Genomic DNA, 19279 nt, shown 5'->3' on the forward strand with positions numbered 1-19279 from the left:
TCTTTCCGTTGTAATGGCACTCACTGGCCTGATAGCCTAGATCAACATGTCCTACAGTTGTCCAACGGCACCTAGCAAAACTGGAGTCTTTAGAAATCTCCCGAGGCTCAGGTACTCTTCCCCATGTGAGAGAAAGACAAAATAGTGTGATTCAAAAGCAAGAATTTTAGGAGAAAACCTTCGTTCTCATCAGCGTTACGCACTCTCCCGCGGAGCTGTCTCACCCCAGGGCCTTGGTTTCCCCGTATGCCAAACAGCCTGAGTGAAGCAGGCGTGTGAGGCTGCACCATCTCAAGAGCTTGGCGGTGGTGTTGTGTAACTGTCTGCCATCTGTTACTCAGATGCGGCCCCACAAAGCGCTGAGCAATGGACTCCGCCGCTGCAGCTCCTGCCTGGAGCTCTCAGTGACACTACAGCTTGCTTGGGAGGTCCTCGCTGCAGGGCTGACACAGAACACTTTGCAGGCCCAGGACTGGGACTCGAGGGTGAGGCTCTTGGAAGAGATCCAGGGAGTTCGGAATACTGCAGGAGTGGGTGCTCTCGCTACTCTCCATCGCTCCCTGGACAATTATTTACCCAGGCCTTTGCCTGCCTGAACAACACCTGGGGAGAGTGGACCCAACATTCCAGAAGCCACGGGTCCAAGAGAGACAAGTGTGGGACGTCAGCAGGGGGTCTGGGTGGTGCTCAGCTGCATCTCATAGGCTGGCAAGCTTTTTCTGGCTGACTGAGTCCAGCCCCAAACTCCTTACCTACATCCCCGCTCCAGTACTCTACAGGGCGTTTGCCTCATGGATGAAAGACAAGATATCAAACACAGGAGGTTTGGTGGGGGCGCCTCTGTTTCTGAGCACGCGTCTTGAGGGCTTCATGACACCGGAGGAGGAATTCTGGAGAACTGATTGACACCTTTCTCACCTGCATTTGGGTGTGGGCGCTGTCCCTATACTAAACCCTAGCTCTGTGAGTGAAAATGGCAGGGAGCAAGCGTCTGAGTCACTTACCCTGTCCTCACCTGGAGAAACTTGGAGGTAGCATCCCTCTAACTAAAATGACAGGGTTCCAGTGGCCACTGCTCGGCAGACTTCACAAAAACTTAAACCTTTTCTCTTTGAACTCTGAGGTAATTCAGTGTTAATGTACATAGGCTAAGTTAGGAACCACGTCTCCCTCTTCTACAGTTATGGTTAGAATTTCATCCATCCTATCTGAGGCCTATGTGGAAACTGGAGTCAGATTTGCCCCAGTCTCTAAATCCAAGTGACTTCAGTCTGTATCTGAAAGATATATTGCTTAAAAGCATCTGGGAAAGGCATTTTGGAAGATACTTTCCTGAGTGGTCGCACTCCCAGGACCACTTTTCTCACAGCTTCCCATAGTGGTGCTGACTTTAGACCCTTTTTTGTGACAAGCCCCGATATTTTACAAGAAAAGAACACCCCTCAGGGATTGAATTGTGCCTTAGTTTTTTTAAAAGGACATCTTCCAAGTTAAATTTAGATCGGCTCAGTTTTCCATTAAGAGAAAGTTACCAGGCACCTGCTCAAAGGCAAAGAAATACCTTGGGGGAGATGGCTGAACTCGACCTTGGCCCTGAAATGGTCAAGCAAGTAAGCCTGAACTTCAGACAGCATCTGGGTCAACCCCACTATCCAGTGATGGCTCCAGGTTAGCGGACCCTACCGTGAGCACCACGTGCAGCGCCCCACAGCAAACAGAAACTCCTCCCAGTCAGTGCCTCACCTGGCGCGGGTTGGTCCTTAAGTATCAGCTTGTGGCTGTTGTAGCCAGTATCCTCCTCGTAACTCATCCCCGCCCAACCCCTCCCAGCACAACCCTAGCCCGGGATGGTCCCAGAGCTGCATCCCAGGTCCCTGAACCGCACGGTGCTCCTCGGTCGGCGGGAGGCGGTAGCGCCCCCGCTCAGAACCGGGTTCGCTCCCGCCCCACTCTCCTTCGGAGTCAGTCTGTCTGTCGAGCCCGCCCTCCCTCCGCGCTCCCTCCTCCTCGTGCTCCTCCGGGGGTGCCGGGCACAGCCTCGGATTCCACCTTCGCGGCTGCTCGAGTCAGTTTCCCTCGCGGCGGCGGCGGGCAAAGGCAGCCGCGGCGCGCAGCAGCATCTCGGCGGCCGCCGCGGCTCTCAGATTGGAGCCGGCGCCGGGCTGAGCTGCCCCTGGTCCCTTCCCGGTCGCGTCTCTAGTCTCCAGCACCCCTCGCCGCTCCGTCCCCGGCTGTGGCTTCCCTCCGAAGCCGGCGGGGCAGGATCCCGCCATTCAGCATCCGGATCCCAGGAGCAACGTTTCCCCTAGAGCGAGGCGCTCGGCGACTCGTGCCCCGCCACCCCTGACCGCCGGGGGGTGCCCCAGGGACGCGTCGCCACCAAGAGAAGCAGGCAGAGGGGACCATGCGGCGGCTGACTCGCCGCTTGGCGCTGCCCATCTTTGGGGTGCTTTGGATCACCGTGCTGCTGTTCTTCTGGGTCACCAAGAGGAAGTTGGAGGTGCCGCTGGGACCCGAAGTGCAGACCCCCAAGGTATGCCGTTTCGTGGCGCTCAGGGCTCCGGACACTAGCCTGTGGGAGGGTGCGTGGTCCACGCACTGGGTTTGAGGGTTCCAAGTCAGGGGCTCCGGGTGCCGCGAGCAGGTAACAGGCGCGGGATGCGGCCATAGGGAGGTGCTTGAGGAATTTAAGAAGCTTGGGGCGTCTCCGTATCTTTGGCGTGTGTAAGTGGCAGTGGGCGTGGGTGGTGGGCGCGCGCTCGCAGGCAGAACAGGGCTCCTAACTTAACTAGCAGTCCGGTGGCCAAGGGGGCGCTGCGGACTAGCCACTCTGGGACTGACTGTTGGTGGGTGCCGCTAGAGGGTCACTGGAGGTTGCTGGTGAGCGATGCTGGCACCCAGGAGAAGTCTGGTGGATGTGAAGACCTCCTTCCTTTTGCTGTCAGGCCTCAGAGGAGGAGGCTGATGACCCTGGTGCGGTGCGCACGCGAGCAACACTGGCGAGGCCACTGGAGGCCTCCTCGCGGGTGCCTTCCCTACCCACCTGGTCTGGCTTGGTGCCACCCCATTCGCTGAGTTGGAAGTTGATTGCGCTCAGAATACCACGGAGGAGCCCATAAGAACAGAAACCTTCCTACTGGCAGGGAGTTGGGGAAATGGGAATCCAAGTGGCTTTTCTAACTCTTGTCCAGTCAGTGCAGCCAGAGGGGTAGAAGGTTCCCCCTACTGGCTCTCTCTTGAGATTCAGAGCCCCTGCCTTTCTTTTCCACAGCCTTGTGCAAACAGAGCGAGGCCTCTGGGGATTTGCTGACAGCTAAACATTTATGAGCCCAGGGCAGCCTCTAGAAGTGGGAGAAGGCCTTGGAGGGGCCTGTGGTGGGAAGGAGGAAGGCTGATGAACATCACTGTGTTGAACGAGAGTGGATCTCACTGATAAGTACAGTCGGGGGGGGGGGCTACTGTGTGCTGAGTGCATAGTGGGTGCTTTCTTCATAAGTCGTTGTTGAATATCGTTCTTATTTCATAGGTGGGGAAACAGGACAAGAGTCTTTAATTAACTCGCCCTAGAACATACTGGATTTGAACTCAGACCTCCACAGAATTTTCCCACTTGGATCCAGAATAGTCTTTTGAAACAAAGTACACTGGCAATGTCTTTTGGAATCTTGCCAATGTTAGTTGATCACACAGTAAGTGTTTAGTTAGTACCCATGTAACTAGGCTATGTGCTAGGTGCCAATGAGATGCAGAGAGACAGGATTTGCTCCTAGGTGGAGCGTGGTTTTGCTCATCAGTGGTCCAGGACATGCAGGATTGACAGTCAAGTGGGTTCGCTGCACTGGGTGTCATGGGAGACTGGGGACTCCTGGAGGAGGATACAATAGGTGAGTGGAGAAGGATGGACCAGTGGCCCGTAGGCAGAGCACATCCTAAATAGGAAATAAATCAGGTTTGAAGGAACAGGGCATCTTGAAGCCTGGGGAGGTCAGAGGAATGAGACAGGGCAGTGTGTATGGGTCTCGTCAGGAAGGACCATGGACCTTGGAGATGGTTAAGCAGAGTAGTGATGCAGTGGATGGGTACGAGCTTCAGTCAGCCTTTGTAGTACAGGATCAATTTTCTCAACGACAACACAGACCCTGACCACGAATCTGTGGGGCTTTTTCTTCTTTTTCCCTAGGTGGTTCTGCTCTGTGTGCTGCAGTTAATGATGCCTGCAGGGACATGAACTTTCTCTGTTTTGTGCTGAATCTCATTACCTTAAGCTGACTTATTCTTAGTCTTGCCCCAGGGATATGGAGCAAGAGCTCTTTTCCCTTTGGGGTGGACTTTGTCTTTACTCCTCTCCGTCTTCTTATGCTGCTCTGTGTTCAATGCGTAGTGACAACAGCCAGCCAGGTGCCCGGCACTGTGCTAGGCTTGGGTGCTGCTCTGAGGGGTCTGTCCTGCCTGTTTGGAGAGTGTAGGGTAAACTCTGGGGAGTTCCTTGCTGATGTGGAATCATAAGCAAATGATAGTCCCATATCAGGAGTTTGTCTAAAAGTCTGTTCTTTGTCTCAACATTTCACGCACCCCTTATTTTGTATATTTCTCTAAAGCCTCAATAAATCTTGACACATTTTATTATTAGGTGTACCCTTCTCCCCTTTTTTGGCTACTGTTTTTCTAGATCCCACTTTTCACTTGTATGTGTCTATATATATGTCTTGTGTACATTTTTTATATATATTTATATGTGACCATTCCTCTGGATCTTAGTGTGTATGTCTTAGTTAGGGTTGCTATAGTTGTGTTAAAACATCATAAGCAAAAACACGTTGGGGAGGAGAGGGTTTATTTGGCCTACACTTTCGTATCGATATTCTTCACCAAAGGAAATCAGGACAGGAACTCAAACAGGGCAGGAACTTGGAGGCAGGGGCTCATGCAGAGGCCATGGAGGAGTGCTGCTTACTGGCTTGCTCTCCAAAGCTTGCTTAGCCTGCTCTTTTATAGAACCCAGGACCACCAACCCGGGGATAGCTCCATGCACAATGGATTGGACCCTTCTCCACTGTCTTAGTTTGGGTTTTACTGCTGTGAACAGACACCATGACCAAGGCTTACAGGTTCAGAGGTTCAGTCCATTATCATCAAAGCAAGAGCATGGTAGCATCCAGGCAGGCATGGTGCAGAAGGAGCTAAGAGTTCAACATCTTCATCTGAAGGTCATGAGGAGAAAGGCTGGCTTCTAGGCAGCTAAGACAGGGTCTATTAGCCCACACCCACAGTGACACACCTACTCCAACAAGGCCACACCTATTCCAATAGGGCCACACCTTCTAACAGTGCCACTGCCTTGGGCTGAGCATATGCAAATCATTACACAAGAAAAAAGCAAAGCAAATTCAATTGATTGTAGTTTTGAGGATCCAAAGACCCAGCCTATACTGGTGGGGAATGGATTGCTGTAGAGGATATACCCATGGGGAAACGGGTACAACCCAACGGTGGAAAAGGGAGTAGGGCAACAGCAAGGCCTGTCAGTTTAGATCAGTGGTTCTCAACCTTCCTAACTCTGCAACCCTCTAATACAGTTTCTCCTGCTGTGATGACTCCCAACCATAAAATTATTTTCACTGCTACATCATAACTGCAATTTTGCGACTGTTAGGAATCGTAATGTAAATATCTGCTACGTGGGAGGATAACTGGTTTGTGACCCCTGTGAAAGGGTCATTTGGTCCTTGAGACCCACAGGTTGAGAACTCCTGATTTAGACTCTTTTAATCTCTCTGAGCAGCATTCTTTTCTCCTGGGTGTGGACAGGACCCCTTCTGGAATGAAGGGCTTAGATCAGACAAGGTAGGCCAGAGAATTTCTTTATGGCCATCTCTAACACACAGAGTGTGTTAGACTCATTCTTTGAAGCTATATGACTTGATTTGGGTAAAGGAATCCTACTATCCCATGGCTTGCCCTAGGGAAGAGAGATTTCAGGTTCTTTGCCTTGCCCTTGGGAGAGAATGGGGATCAGGAGACAGGAGGAAATGCTCATCACGAGACTTTGCTTCTGAGACTTTCACTTTGTTTTTGTTTGTTTGTTTGTTTATATGTTTGTTTTAAAGACTTATTTGCTTGCTTTGTGTATGTTAGCACACTGTCGATGCCTTCAAACACACCAGAAGAGGACATAGGATCTCATTACAGATGGGCCACCATGTGGTTGGTGGGAATTGAACTCAGGACCTCTGGAAAAGCAGTCAGGGCTCTTAACTGTGGTGTCGTCTCTCCAGCCCCTCGGGTATTTTCTTTTTAAAGCCCCACATCAGCATGGTGGTGAGGGTCAGCTTATTTCTAAAGCCAGAACAGAGGACTTCCTGTGCATCTTCAGAGACGTTGAGGCTGCTGCAGGTCTGGGACAGGGCTCCTACACTGGGGACTGCATAGCTAGTCATAGGCTCTCAGGTCCTGTTCTCCTTTCCTTGGTGTGCTGTGGAATGTCCCCATTTTCCTAGTCTTCACAGCAGTCCCGATGCAACCCTCTGCTCAGAGTGTCACCATCTGAGTGACATGGATGAGGACAAGATTGCTGCAGTCATTGGATTTTTGTCTTAGTTTCATTAGGGGGTGATTCTAGGAGCTGGGCTGACAACTCAGTAAAGGGCTAGCCTCGGTGCTCAAGCATGAGGACCTGAGTTCTGTGTCCAGCACCCTCCCCCACTCCCAAAAAAGCCACTACTATCACAGGACCTAATGAGTTGCTAGGAAGCAGGTGGGGACAGAGAGGAAATGGTGACTGTGAGAAATGTTGCTGCCTTGTAGTACGGCCACCTCTTTCCTCCAGGCTCCGTCACATGTGCTCTTGGGATCTCAGCTCTATTGAGGTAGGGACAGGATTCCTGGCTGAATTAGCGAGTTCTAGGCTACTGAAAGAGCTGGTCTCAAAAGACAAGGTTGGGGTAGGAGAGATGGCTCACCTGGTGAAATGCTTGCATGCAGCTCTGAGTTTGACTCACTAGCCTGAACAAAAGAAAAAGAAGACGGGGCAGTTGTCACAGTGTGCCACTGTAATCCTGGATGTGAGGAGCGAGACACGGGCAGAGCCCTGGGGCGCTCTGGCAGGGCAGTGTAGCCAAATACTGAGCTCAGGCTTCAGCAAGGAAGCCCATCTCAAAAACTAAGGTGGAAAGTGATTGAGGAAGACACCTGAGAGCTACTTATGACCTCCACAGGCATGCATGTGCTCATATGCACACACTCACATAAACATGTGTGCAAACACACACACACACACACACACACACACACACACACACACACACACACACCTCATATAAAAACAAATGAAATACCAAAAAAAGAAGGTAGGTGTAGCTTCTGAGAAATGACACCTGAGGTCTATCTAGGGCTCTACGCTCATACACATACGAGTGCACACAAGCACACACGCGCACATGAGAAAAGCTCGCTCTATTAACAGCTCAAGACAAGATTTCTTTAAACTTAGCCTTTTCACGTTCATTTGGTTTTAACACTGGCTCTCTAGCCCCCAGTCATTCATCATGTCTCTAATCTCTAATCGGAAACCACGTGACAAGTTTGATGTTTTATTCAAACTGTATTTTAATGGTAAATACCGTATCACTGAAAAAGACCTGACAAAGGCATGTTCCCTTCTCTTGTCATTTGTTTGCCATTTGGAAAATTATGTAACTGACGGATTAATTAAAAAAAAAGGGGGAGCAAAAAAATTTTTTTTCGTGTGTGTCTTATTTCCAAGAAACTAAATTTAGTCCAAAGGCTTAGTAAAAGCAAGAGTTTCAGGCCGGAGGGTAATTTTTGAAGAAAGTATTAGGAATGTAAAAGCTTTGGGTAAAGCGCCTCCAGCCTGTGTAAATGTCTTGGAATGTACTAGAAGAGCAGCAAACGCTATTAGAACATAGCTTGTCGTTTTATTGCATTTGTGTACCTCTGCACCTTACCTATACAACACTGTTGTCTTATTTTCCATCTAGTAATTTCTCCAATTAAGACAAATTATGATTTTCCAGAAGGGTCCTATTGAGCTAGTGACACTTGGTTTGTGCACATTGGATTCTGTCCAGGGGATTTGGCCCTGGCATCCCCAGAGCCAGTCTACTTTCACATGTCTGCTCTCTCATTTGCTGTGCATGTGCCCACGCAAGGTGTGGACCAACTTCCCTTCTAAGGCTATCCTTGGAGCAGGGTACTAAGGTGCTATAAACAGGTAGCCCGGAGCACTGCCTGCTCCTGCAGCCAAGTAGGAGGTTGGGATTATAGGAAAGAGCTTTGCTTTAGTTTCTAGAATAAACCTTTACATCTTTAGGAGTGTATTTAAAAAGCTTAGCCACCGAGCTATCGTTTCATGACCTCCATGAGAAATTTGCCCACTCAGAATTAATCCATGATGCGATGACATTTGCAAAGTCCAGTTGTCTGGTCCTCAGAACCAAGGTTCTGTCCGTGCTCTGACTGACTCCCTTTTGCTTTCCTGGCTCTCTTTAGCCCAGGCAGAAAGCCCTGCCTCAGGGACCCAGGTGGCTGTGCTCTAGGGACATCTTTGACTTAGCTGGGGGGCGGGGTGGGGGGAGAGGTTTGGTGCTCCATACCCTTTGTTTGCCAGTAGAGCTTGCCAGTAGTCAAAACAAAGGTCAACAGTCCCGTCTCTCCCTCCCTCCCCTGGAAGCACAGAATTAGACGTGCTCAAGTCAAAAAGCTCGCAGGGGCAGAGTGGGCTGGAAGGCAAATGAGTGTCTCTCTCAGTGTCTATAAGGTGGCCTTCTTCAGGGTTGCCCATCCCTCCAAACCACTGGGCTCTCACTTCTGTTCCTCAGAGGTCATTTGTAAACCAAGCAGGGACAGAATAAGCCCACCGTCTGCAGATGCCTAAAGCCCAGGATTTCTACACTTCCTGCTTCCTTTCCTACACCCTTCCATCCCAAATTTCCAAGAATCTTCCCCTTCGCCAGGTTCCCAGGATCGGGTTCTGCAGAGCCCTGTTTTGTGCCTTTGTTTGATTTCTAATGTTTGCGGTTTTGTCACTCATCCAAAGTGTCACAAAGCCCCTGTTGGGTCTTTGGAAAATAATCTGAATTAGAAAGCAGGGACAGTTTCTCAGCTCTTAGGGGGAGAACAGGAACCCTGCCATGGCCTCTGCACACCTACTCCAGAGACCCAGAATGACAGCCTGGCCATCTGTTTGGGAGAAATGAGCTTGATGCGCCTTGTGCCCTCTGCAACTGGCAGCTGGCTCTTTTCATGGCCTGAGCTATCCTGAGCTAGGTGCTGAGTTTGCCCCATCTGTGGCCCCCAGGTACTCGTGAGAGCCAGGCGATAAATTCTAGTCTTCCTTAGAGCCTCCACGGTGTCAAACTCAGGCTTTACTTATACACATAGCAGCTGGGGTGTCTTTTTTCTGCCTTTGGCAGTGCCAGGACTAAGTCAGCCTTTTCTCCTCCTGGCTCAGTCGCCTCTGCTGTGAGCTGGGAACAGCAATCTATAGCATGGATGGTACACGGTCAACCCACCTGCAGTGAGAGCTGTTTCAGGTTAGTTGTGAGTAACTCTGAAGGGAGACCCCATGGCTATAAATTGTGTGTGTGTGTGTGTGTGTGTGTGTGTGTGTGTGTGTGTGTGTCTTTGTGCCTGTGTCTCTTTGTGCATGTGTGAACGTATGTACAGGTCTGACTCTGTGTGTGCATGTATGTGTAGGTGAGTGTATGTGTCGGTGTGTATGAATGTATGTGCAGGTATCTGTGTGTGTGTGTGTGTGTGTGTGTGCATGTATGTGCAGCTCTCTGTGTGTGTGTCTGTGTGTGTGCATATATATGCAGGTGTTTCTCTGTGTGCATGTATGTGCAGGTGTGTGTATGTATGTGTATGTGTTTGCATGTGCATGTATGTGTGTGTGTGCATGTATCTGCAGGTCTCCCCCTGCCCCCGTGTGTGTGTGTGTGTGTGTGTGTGTGTGTGTGAGAGAGAGAGAGAGAGAGAGAGAGAGAGAGAGAGAGAGAGAGAGACGAGCAAAGGTGAAAATCACTGTGTCTTCCTTATTTCCTCTCCATCTTTCTTTTGGAAACAGGATCCAGCTAGACTAGCTAGCCAGGGAGCTTCCCATTTCTACCACCCTGGTGTTGAGATTACAGGAGTGTGTTGCAGTGCCTGGCTTTTTATATGTGTGTTAGGGATCCAAACTCAGGTCCTCGAGCTTGCGCAGTAAGCAACTTACTCCCTAGCTCCTATTACTTGTCTTTTAATTATTTTACCAGGAATGCTAAACTAACCAAAAAAAAAAAAAATCAGTCTCTGAATCCTCAGATGTTGAACTGATTAAGAAAGAAAGAGCCCTAGGGATAAAGAACATTCTCTCTCTCTCTCTCTCTCTCTCTCTCTCTCTCTCTCTCTCTCTCTCTCCCCACCCCAACACTCACACTCCCTCACGTACACAGATGTATGCATACACTGGTGCTCTGGGGAGTTCCTTAGAAGCTCCTGAAATTTGCTGGCTCTAGTACTTTGGTATTTCCGAGTAAGTGGCCTGAAATGACCTCCTGGGGCAGCAGGCTTAGCATCTGGCAGCAGCCACTGCTGTCACAGACCTAATGAGTTGCTAGGAAGCTGCTGGGGGCAGAGAGGAGATGGCGACTGTGGTGTGAGAAATGTCGCTGCCTCGCAGCACCACCGCTTTCCTCCAGGCTCCATCATATCCTTTCGCTTTTCGTCTGCCCACCCCCTGAAATCCTAGTGCTGTAAGGTAGAGAGCCCAGCCTACTGGGGAAGAAGCCCCACTGAGAAGACTGGAGAGACAGAGGTGGTCTGGCCCCAGTCCCTTTGCTTTGCAAGAGCCTGTTACTTCCCCACAGGCTCCAAGGTCAGGGACAGCCTGCCACTCTGGTTCTTGGAGCTATAGGACTGCTCTGGACACAGAGGCGGCAGGCAGGGTTTCTTTTCTTTTTTCATTCTTTCTCTTTTGAAGGGAGTTCTGCTTTGGGCCACTGTGAGCCATCCAGCCTTCTGTCAGCAGGAGCCCTCATCTCTGGAAATAAGAGAAGTCTGATCCCCCAGCTTCCTGGACAATGGTGATTTCGAGTTCAAAGCCTTGTCTGAATACTATTTCCTGGAGACACGATTTGCCACTTTAAAAAAAAAAAGAATTAAATTCTCCTCATGTCTCCTGTCTTCCTAACTGTGTGCACTTCAGAGATCTTTTAAGGAAACACGGGCAAACAGAACAGCGTGCATGTTCCTGCCAGTAGACTTGAAGGCCCGCTGAAGAGAGCAGCGATCTCCACAGCCTGCTTTGCCGGCAGTCCTGTGGTTCACACCCATTCTATACCTCATTCAATGACATGGGAGAGCGGGAGCCATGTCTAGAGCACAGGGGGCCATCCCGTCTTAACTCCTTTGCTCTACCGATAGTTTCTGTCCTCAGTGGAGACGTGGGACTTGAAAAACAAAAATCGTCTCTTGGTTGTTGAGGCTGAAGGTTTCTAGATCATCTCTTATTCCCCTGAAAACATTCTATCCATTTCTGATCTCTCTCTGCTCCCCAGTCATAGAGAGACCGGTCCAATCAATATTTATGTGCCCATCACTTGCAGCTGTGACACTCAGGCAATAATGGCTGCCAAATTCCTTGATGGCCATTGAAATACTCACGGGTGCCTGTATCGGAGGCCCATTGTCTCCCAGGCTCTCAGGAAGAGCAGGCCACGTGATGCAAGGATTAATTAAGCCTCTCGGATAATTGGCTATTAATAGATGGCCAATTGATGACTGCCAGCTGGGTGCCGAATTGACTAATGTCCTTATGGTGGGCAGGTGGTTGACTTCAGAAGAGAAACAGGCTGGAAGACCTGACTAATTAAATACTGAATCAGGAAAAGACACTAAGAGGTAGCTTCTTTGCCCCCCCCCCCTGTGATATTTTACAGTTTACAAAGCATTTATCTGCACGAATGCTTCATTTGATCCCTCCTGCGCCCCTGCGCGATAGAAGCTACTCCTATTCTTGTTGTCTGAGGTCTGAGAAATCTGAGGTTACACAGGGAGGGGACTTGGGCAAGCTTGCCCATCCAGGACTTGCTTCTTTTTGGACAACAAAGCATGTGCTATTTATTTCTATCATGAACATGTTCAACTCTGGTTAGACTCCCTTTCCAGAGAAAAATGAAATATATACTGTTTCCATGTATGATAATGATACCTGCATGTTCTTTATCCGTTGCTTTTCTGTCCACAGAAGGGACCTGGCACAGGAACTAAAGGAAATGCAAAGTTAGTGGGGCTCTGGAGCCTGAAGGCCATCCTGGCCCTGTGAGGTAGGAGGATGCCAGAGCTGAAGTTGCAGATTTGGTCTGAGAAGTGGAGAGGGGCTGCCTGCACAACACTCTCTAGTCCCATCTTTAGACACCTGTGCTGACCTCATCTAGGCTCTCCGTGGTCTCTCAGTCACCTCCCCTCCCAGCCTGCACAGTCAAACCACAGGAGATGAGTCTCCGCCACCATCTATAAGGTTGCCTCCACTCGGAAGTCAGCAGGGTTGTAGAATTAAGACAGACTGTCTACCCTTGGTTTGACCCCTTTCCTGATGAACACGGTCCTTAGATAATCAGAAGCAGTTCCCCTCAGAGAAGAAATGAATGTCATTTGAAAGAACTGAGCCCAACCTGTTTGCAAGGCATGGCAGGAGCAGAGAGATGACTCCAGGGAGCGGGTGGAGAGGACAGCCAGCATCTCCTTAGCTCCTACCTTCTCTGCTGCAGGGGTCCCAGCTTGTGTCTGTATATACAGAATGGACCGTAAAGGCTACCCTGGAAGGTGGACAGATGACTGCTTTGTTCTGCCTGGCAGATGGACTGCTGGTTCCTTACTCATCCTAGGCTAGCTTGGAGTTAGGAGCAACGCACATTCCTAAACTCAGCAAATCCCCAAAGCAAGCTACTTGCCATCTTCTTGGGCATTCTGCCTACGCTTTGGGTAAACTATGGAAAGTCTCAGGGTGGTGCTTTTGCTATACCCCTAAATGACAAGGTGAGCGGGGTTCTCTATTCCAAGATCCCCAACTGAAACATGAAGTTCTTACTGTCACGCACTGCATCCTGTATTTTCAAAGGATGCGTTTGGAGTGTGAGGGGATAAGCCTTGAACTGTCTCCTCTGCTCGGCGGCCCTGATGGCTTGGTAAGTATTTGTTCGATTCTTGGTCACGTCAGCTCTGCAATTCTCCCTGCCTTGCTTCAAACCAAGATTATTGTTTCTGTTGTGTTTCCTCCCAAAACTGAACATATGTTTTGGAAAACTGCTTGTCATGGTCTACTAGAGTTGAACACGTGTGCGTACCTATGATCCTGCAATCTCAAGCATGCTCTAAACATATTGCAGTTGGCAAACTTTCTTTTTCAGATTATACGCAGTTGTTCAATTCTGCCGTTGCAGTATAGAGTCCGAGATGTGAATGAGTGGGTGTGGCTATGTTCCAATAAATGCATTATTTTGGAACCCACAATTTGAATTTCATGTATTTTTCATATCTGGTGAGATGGTTTCTTCTGGTGGTAATACTTTCAGATATTTATGAATGTAAAAATGACCATTCTGTGTGTAAGATGTGCTAAGCCAGATGACAGATCACATTTGGCCTGCAAACCACTGGGATTCTACTTATTTCGGAGTACCAAAGCAAGTCTCTCATGCTGGAAGTCAGTGTCATCATTGACCTTGGTTGAGGTTAGTGGCTAGAAGGTGCATTTTGTAGTGGAGTGTCTGGGGACATTCAGGTCGATCTGAGTGGTAGTTTCACAGCATACTTACCTTATAAAAAAAAAATCACCAAATGCCCAGCCCTATTCTTTTGCCTGTTCTGCTTCTGTAGACAGTTCAAAACGAAAAAGATCCGAACAGAGTGTGGCTGAGTGTGACTTCAGGTCTTAACATCTCATTTAGGGAGCAGAACCTAGCAGGAGTCTCTACTCTTTTTTTAGGTAGTGTTTCTGATCTCTGAATAAGGCAGTCTTTGGAGAAAGGCGTTGGCTTGTCTTTGCAGTTTCCCAATTCCTGTTCCCTTTTGTAGACAGACATTTAACAATTGGTGTGGCAGAGGTTTGCAGCCATCTGAGGTGTGTGCTGGGTATTCGTCTATTTGAGGTTGCAGCAGAAGAGTAAAGGATTGCCAGGGGACAGCAGGGATGGTAGAGGGCATTGGGGACACACACACAAAGTCCTACCGTGAGTAGGACTTTGACTGAAGTAGTTCCCTTATAGCACAACTAGTCTGAAATGCACCTATTTTTATAGGTAAAGGGTAAGGGCTTAATGGCAGGAAGTGTAATCACACAGAACAATATGCCACAAAGAAGACAGTGCTCTCCTTAATGTTTCTGAGAAAAAAATGTGGGGAAGCAACATTGGTGCCAGTCGGGATGCTCTCTGGGGTACTCATCTGTCACCCAGGACAGGGACATCATGACTTTTGCTTTTCAGAATACCCAGAGGCATCCATGGCAGTACAAGCCTGCAATCTTAGCACTCAGGGGAGGGGGGAGCTGAGTCAGGAGGACTGCTGTGAGTTCAAGGCTACGTCGTGAGTACTGTGGGTATCCACTAGTGATCTACTTATGATCAGGCTTCTACAAGCAAACAGAAAACAAAAATACCAAACAGACTTCTCAGTCCCCAGAGCCCCCCTCCTCCTTCTGGTTCACTTTCTCTCTGCCTCACCACTCAGCCTGGACTTCCCTCTCTCCCTAAGTCAAACCAGTTCTTCTCTCTTGAAGGTGAGGACTCAGAAATGGCAGTCAGGCTCAAGCATGCGCTTCTTCTAGATCCCAGAATTCTACACATCTTGATTGCATCGTAAACTTTCAAGAAAGATAGTTTTGTATCAGAAGCTATCTCTTCTAGCACAAGTTATTTTAGGGCACTATTCAGGGAGAAATTTTTAACAACATTTTCAAAGAGAAATATGTTGGGCTTTCATCCCACTCCATTGTGGAACACCAAGAGTGTTTCTGCTCCTAGGCTTAACCTTTGAAATAAACAAGTTTCCAGACTTTCACATTCTTGAGCTCGCTAAGGTGCTTCAGGAACATCTCAGGATTGATTACAGCGGGAGCGGTGAGGAATTAGTCAGCAGATGCTCAACATACAAAGGCTGCAGTCGATGGCTTAAAAGACTCCTCAGCATCACTCCTCAGAGAGGAATCGTCCTATATCTAGCATAATAACACCAATTATTTGGTTGTTTGTGCTGAGAAGTTGAAAGCTATAGTGTGCCCGGAAAATACTCAGCATGGAGCAGTAATTATAGATCAGCTGACAATAGAAGACGCAGTGGTTTGACTGCTAATTAGATTATTAGCACTCAAAACAAATACCTGCTATTAACCATAAATGAGCTGTGTTTATGAGATTTCCTTCTCCTTTTTGTACTTATTTCTTTTTATAGTGTGTTTTTTGCTTCCTCCTATCTGTGCCCTGACTCCCCAGTTCTTCATCACATGAAGCATATTTTGTTTGTTGAGCCGCCATTAAATTATTTGTGTGTGCACCTGTATACTCAAGTATATGCATGTGTGATGCTTTTCAGGTTCAAAAGGGGTCTGAGTGATGTCATGTATTGTCACATGTCAGGGCTCTTGATGGAATACAGAAGGTCGTTTTAGGAAGAAGCACTTTGGGCCCTGATGCAGGAGTGTGGAGTACTTTTGAAGAGAGAGGAATTATAGGATTTTTTGGGGGGGTGTATAAAATTGTACTGGGGTTTATTGTCAATGAAATAAAAGATCTGGCTGCTTTATTTTGTGTGGCACTTGTTATTTTGGACTCAAGGGAGGTACAGTGGACATCTGGGTTTTTCTTATATTCCTGTACCCATCCCTACCAAACAGGACGTCTTTCTACAGACAGGTAGACTGTCTGGTCCCAGGTAAGTGAGATACCAGCCTTCCTGCTAGGAGCCCCAATTGTCCACCAACAGTTTATGTGGAAAGATACTGTCTCCAGAGGCGAGGGTGTACAACTGCTTTTTAGAAGTGCTGGGGTGTTATCCGTGTTGTCATTTATTCTTTACAATCACACTATGAGGTAGGCAGGCTGAGAGTCAGCTATGGGTTCATTCATAATAATCACTTGTCTGCTACTTTATAGACAAAATAGCATCTAAGCCAAGTGATGTGTTAGCTCTATCTTATGAATATGGGAGCCGAGGTTACTGAAAGCCCAATAAATGCCTAAGGTATTAGAGCTCATTAATGGGTACACTAGAACAGATCATATGAAGCCAGAGTGCAGGATGTGGTGAATGAGAAAGATGGGTGCAGTTTGTTTTAAGAGTTTCCTGTTTTGTCCCTACCCAACATGTGAGAGAGAGGGGGCAACTTTACCTGTCCAAGGCTGCTCTGGGTCACTGCTGTGTGTGAAAGCCTTCGGAGTGTGTGGAGTATGGCAACAGGTACCCGAGCTAGGTTCTGGCCGTCACTGCCCAGGAAAAGTTCTGAGGGAGTGGTAGAGTGTGGGACAGTAGCTCTCTGTTGACCCTTGGCCACATTTGTACCTGTAACCTTGTTTCCCTCTTGGATATGGTACACAATTGCTTACTTACACTTGGAAGATAAACTTGTCCTGGGCAAAATGGCATCACGATGAAGGAGTGTGAGATGGCTAGAAATATTTTCTCTCTTTTAAGTAAAAGTGGAATGCGAGGTCAAGGGAATGTAGCAAATCTTCCCAGGGCTTCACGGGGATAAAAGTTGGTGACAGTTGCTTTTGAATTTCCTCAGAGTTGTTCTGCAAGGTTGATTTCTCCCCAACCTCACCACTTTCCTGTTAGCTCAGAAAACTCTGGTCGAAGTTTAATCTCATCCTTAAAGCTGCCTCACCAGAATGGGAGCCTGTTATTCCACAGGCCCTTTTATTAGAAGAGGAAGGATTTAGTCCAGGCTTTTAAAATCATTTTAGTGATTTTTGAAGAAGCATTTTCTGGGATCCACTTGTCCCCAAAGTGTCTGCTACTTCAGAATAAATAGCACTAGTGTGAGGATATAGGGAGAGGAAAAGTCAATGGGCTGAGTGGCTCACGTGATAGCTTTCATCCAATCAGCATGGAGGCCTGACCTGGATCGTAGGTCACCTTGGGCACATGATAGCTTTCATCCAATCAGCATAGAGGTCTGCTCTGGGCCCTAGGTCATTTTGGGGTCAGCCTTCAAACCAAACTTGTCCTAGTTCCCCGCCATTCTTGTCTCTGCAGTACACCAAGATAGTTGAGGGGGGCATTTCACAGTGAAATTGATATGAATTCAGATTTTATTGTCAATAAAGTTTTATTGGAATGCAGTCACGTTTCTGGTACAAATTTGTCCATGGTTGCTTTTGTACCACAATGTCAGAGGCAAGTCGTTGTGACATCCCATAGAGTAGAACTGGGCTTTCAACCGTCTGACCCTTTAGATGTTTGCTAACTCCAAAGTGATTCCTTTTGTTTCTCAATATCTAGTTCATGGGTCTAGGGATGTGGGTCACCTGTGAGACTGTTGGGAATGCAGAGTTTCTGGCCACTCTAGACCTACTGATTTAAAATCTGCCTCTAAATAAGAACCCTCGGTGATGTGTCTGCAGAGAAAGCCTGAGAAACCCCACACTAGCTGTCATTCTTTAGTTCTCAAACCCATCGCAACTTTCCTCACCTTCTGGATTTTTATTCTTTTCTGTGAATATAGGCTATGGCTAAAGATAGAAAATGGATTATATTTCTTGACTTCTTTGCTTTAGGCTTAGGAATGCCACTTCTGGGAAGCTGGGAGGTTTCAGAGCATTGTCCTCTGCCGAGGTTAGGTAGCTAAGCAGGGCCAGTGGGAACAGTAGTGTGAGAAGAAACACAGATGGGTGGTCCCCACCATCTTACCACGCCCACCCACACCAGGCTTGATGCATCTGGAAGGACATGATCAGTGTCATTAGGACAGAACCTCATCCATGGTATCTTGCTGCAGGATAGAATGTCAGCTCTTCCGGAGTTCAGAGGAGGAGGTGGTGTGGGTACAGGCAGGAGTAAGGCAGGTCCTCCCAAGGTGGTCATACTCAGTACACATATCCAGAGCTTAGCTGGAAATCAAGAGTGGGCCAAATCATGGAGGGGTATGAAATCAAGCCATGGCTTCTTTTTGCTCTGAAAGGAGAGTATGTTGGGAAGTTTACAGATTTCCCCAACTGGAAATACTGTACACTCCTCACTGAGGACTTTGGTAAGATGTTTGGATTCATGGATTTTAACAACTCTGTGTGCCAACCAAGCTTAAAGGGTCACCTCTGTGAAAGTTGGCAGTGCCCTGCTCTTAACCTTTGCCTAGAGGAGAACCACTGAGAATGTTCCATATTTTTTAGCAAAGTTGATTCTGGCTTTTCTAGACTGTTTGTTTTCATCTTTAATTCAACCAGAGGCTCCTAGACAGATGTCTACTGGGGCAGGCATGCTGCCTGGCTTGTGTCTTTCCTGGGGGAAACCTTGGCAGAGGCCATGGCTGTAAGTCACTCTGGGCTGTTTTGTTCTGGGATGGGTAGGCTGAGCATTGGGGCTCAGGGTACCTGAGTACATGTGAAAACATTATAGCCGGTGTCTTTGGGCACTAGAAAATGTCTTATTTACATATACCAGCTAGATCAAATGCTGGTAGATCCACGTGGGATAAGTGGCTGGTCCTCTGTACTTCTCTCCAAATTTCTGTCTTGAGGCTGGGCTAGAAAAGGGCCTGATACAGGAGATATGGAAAGCACCAACTCCAAAAGTAGAATTCAAAAAGTATGAATGAATTCCAAACATGGGGTACTGTGCATTCTCATTGCAGCTTACTTATCTTTACTTGCTCCTTGATCTCATCCATTATGTTTCATCGTTGACCTTTCTCCCATTTTCCCTTTTGAGTAAGCAACATAACAATCCAGACATACCAACTTCTGTGCCTTTACTTTATATCTGTGTTATCTATATCTGCATCTCTCTATATACACAAGTGCACACATTCTGTATATACACAAACACACGTATATGTGTATTTATAGATTTGCTTTGGTCATAATTATAAGGGAGAGTATGAAAGCATCCTTTTACGTATGCTCCTTGTGTCTCTCTCTTTGCGTAACTGTATATGACAGGCATCCTTTTTCAGCTGGTCTCTTATTTTTAGTATAATATTCTGTGTTATCTAAATGACTTATGTTATTCAACCATTTTCATGCCATTGAAATTCACATTGGCTCTCATGTCCTGTTACTACAGACAG

The 19279-nt window shown here is 47.9% G+C and overlaps 1 protein-coding gene across 2 annotated transcripts in view; it reads left to right on the forward strand.

Annotated features, from left to right (window-relative positions):
• The first annotated feature begins 2199 nt into the window (after nt 1-2199).
• The window catches only part of Galnt14 (polypeptide N-acetylgalactosaminyltransferase 14), a 216156-nt gene continuing 199076 nt past the window's right edge, over nt 2200-19279 (forward strand). Inside the window, exon 1 of one of the 2 annotated variants that reach the window (NM_001012109.1) lies at nt 2200-2533. In NM_001012109.1, coding sequence (NP_001012109.1) covers nt 2405-2533 — 129 coding nt within the window. In that variant the 5' untranslated portion in view covers nt 2200-2404. The remainder of the gene's footprint in view (nt 2534-19279) is intronic. The other variant, XM_063261862.1, reaches the window with a different exon arrangement.

This window comes from Rattus norvegicus, chromosome 6 (assembly GCF_036323735.1).
Source record: "Rattus norvegicus strain BN/NHsdMcwi chromosome 6, GRCr8, whole genome shotgun sequence".
Taxonomy (NCBI): domain Eukaryota; kingdom Metazoa; phylum Chordata; class Mammalia; order Rodentia; family Muridae; genus Rattus; species Rattus norvegicus.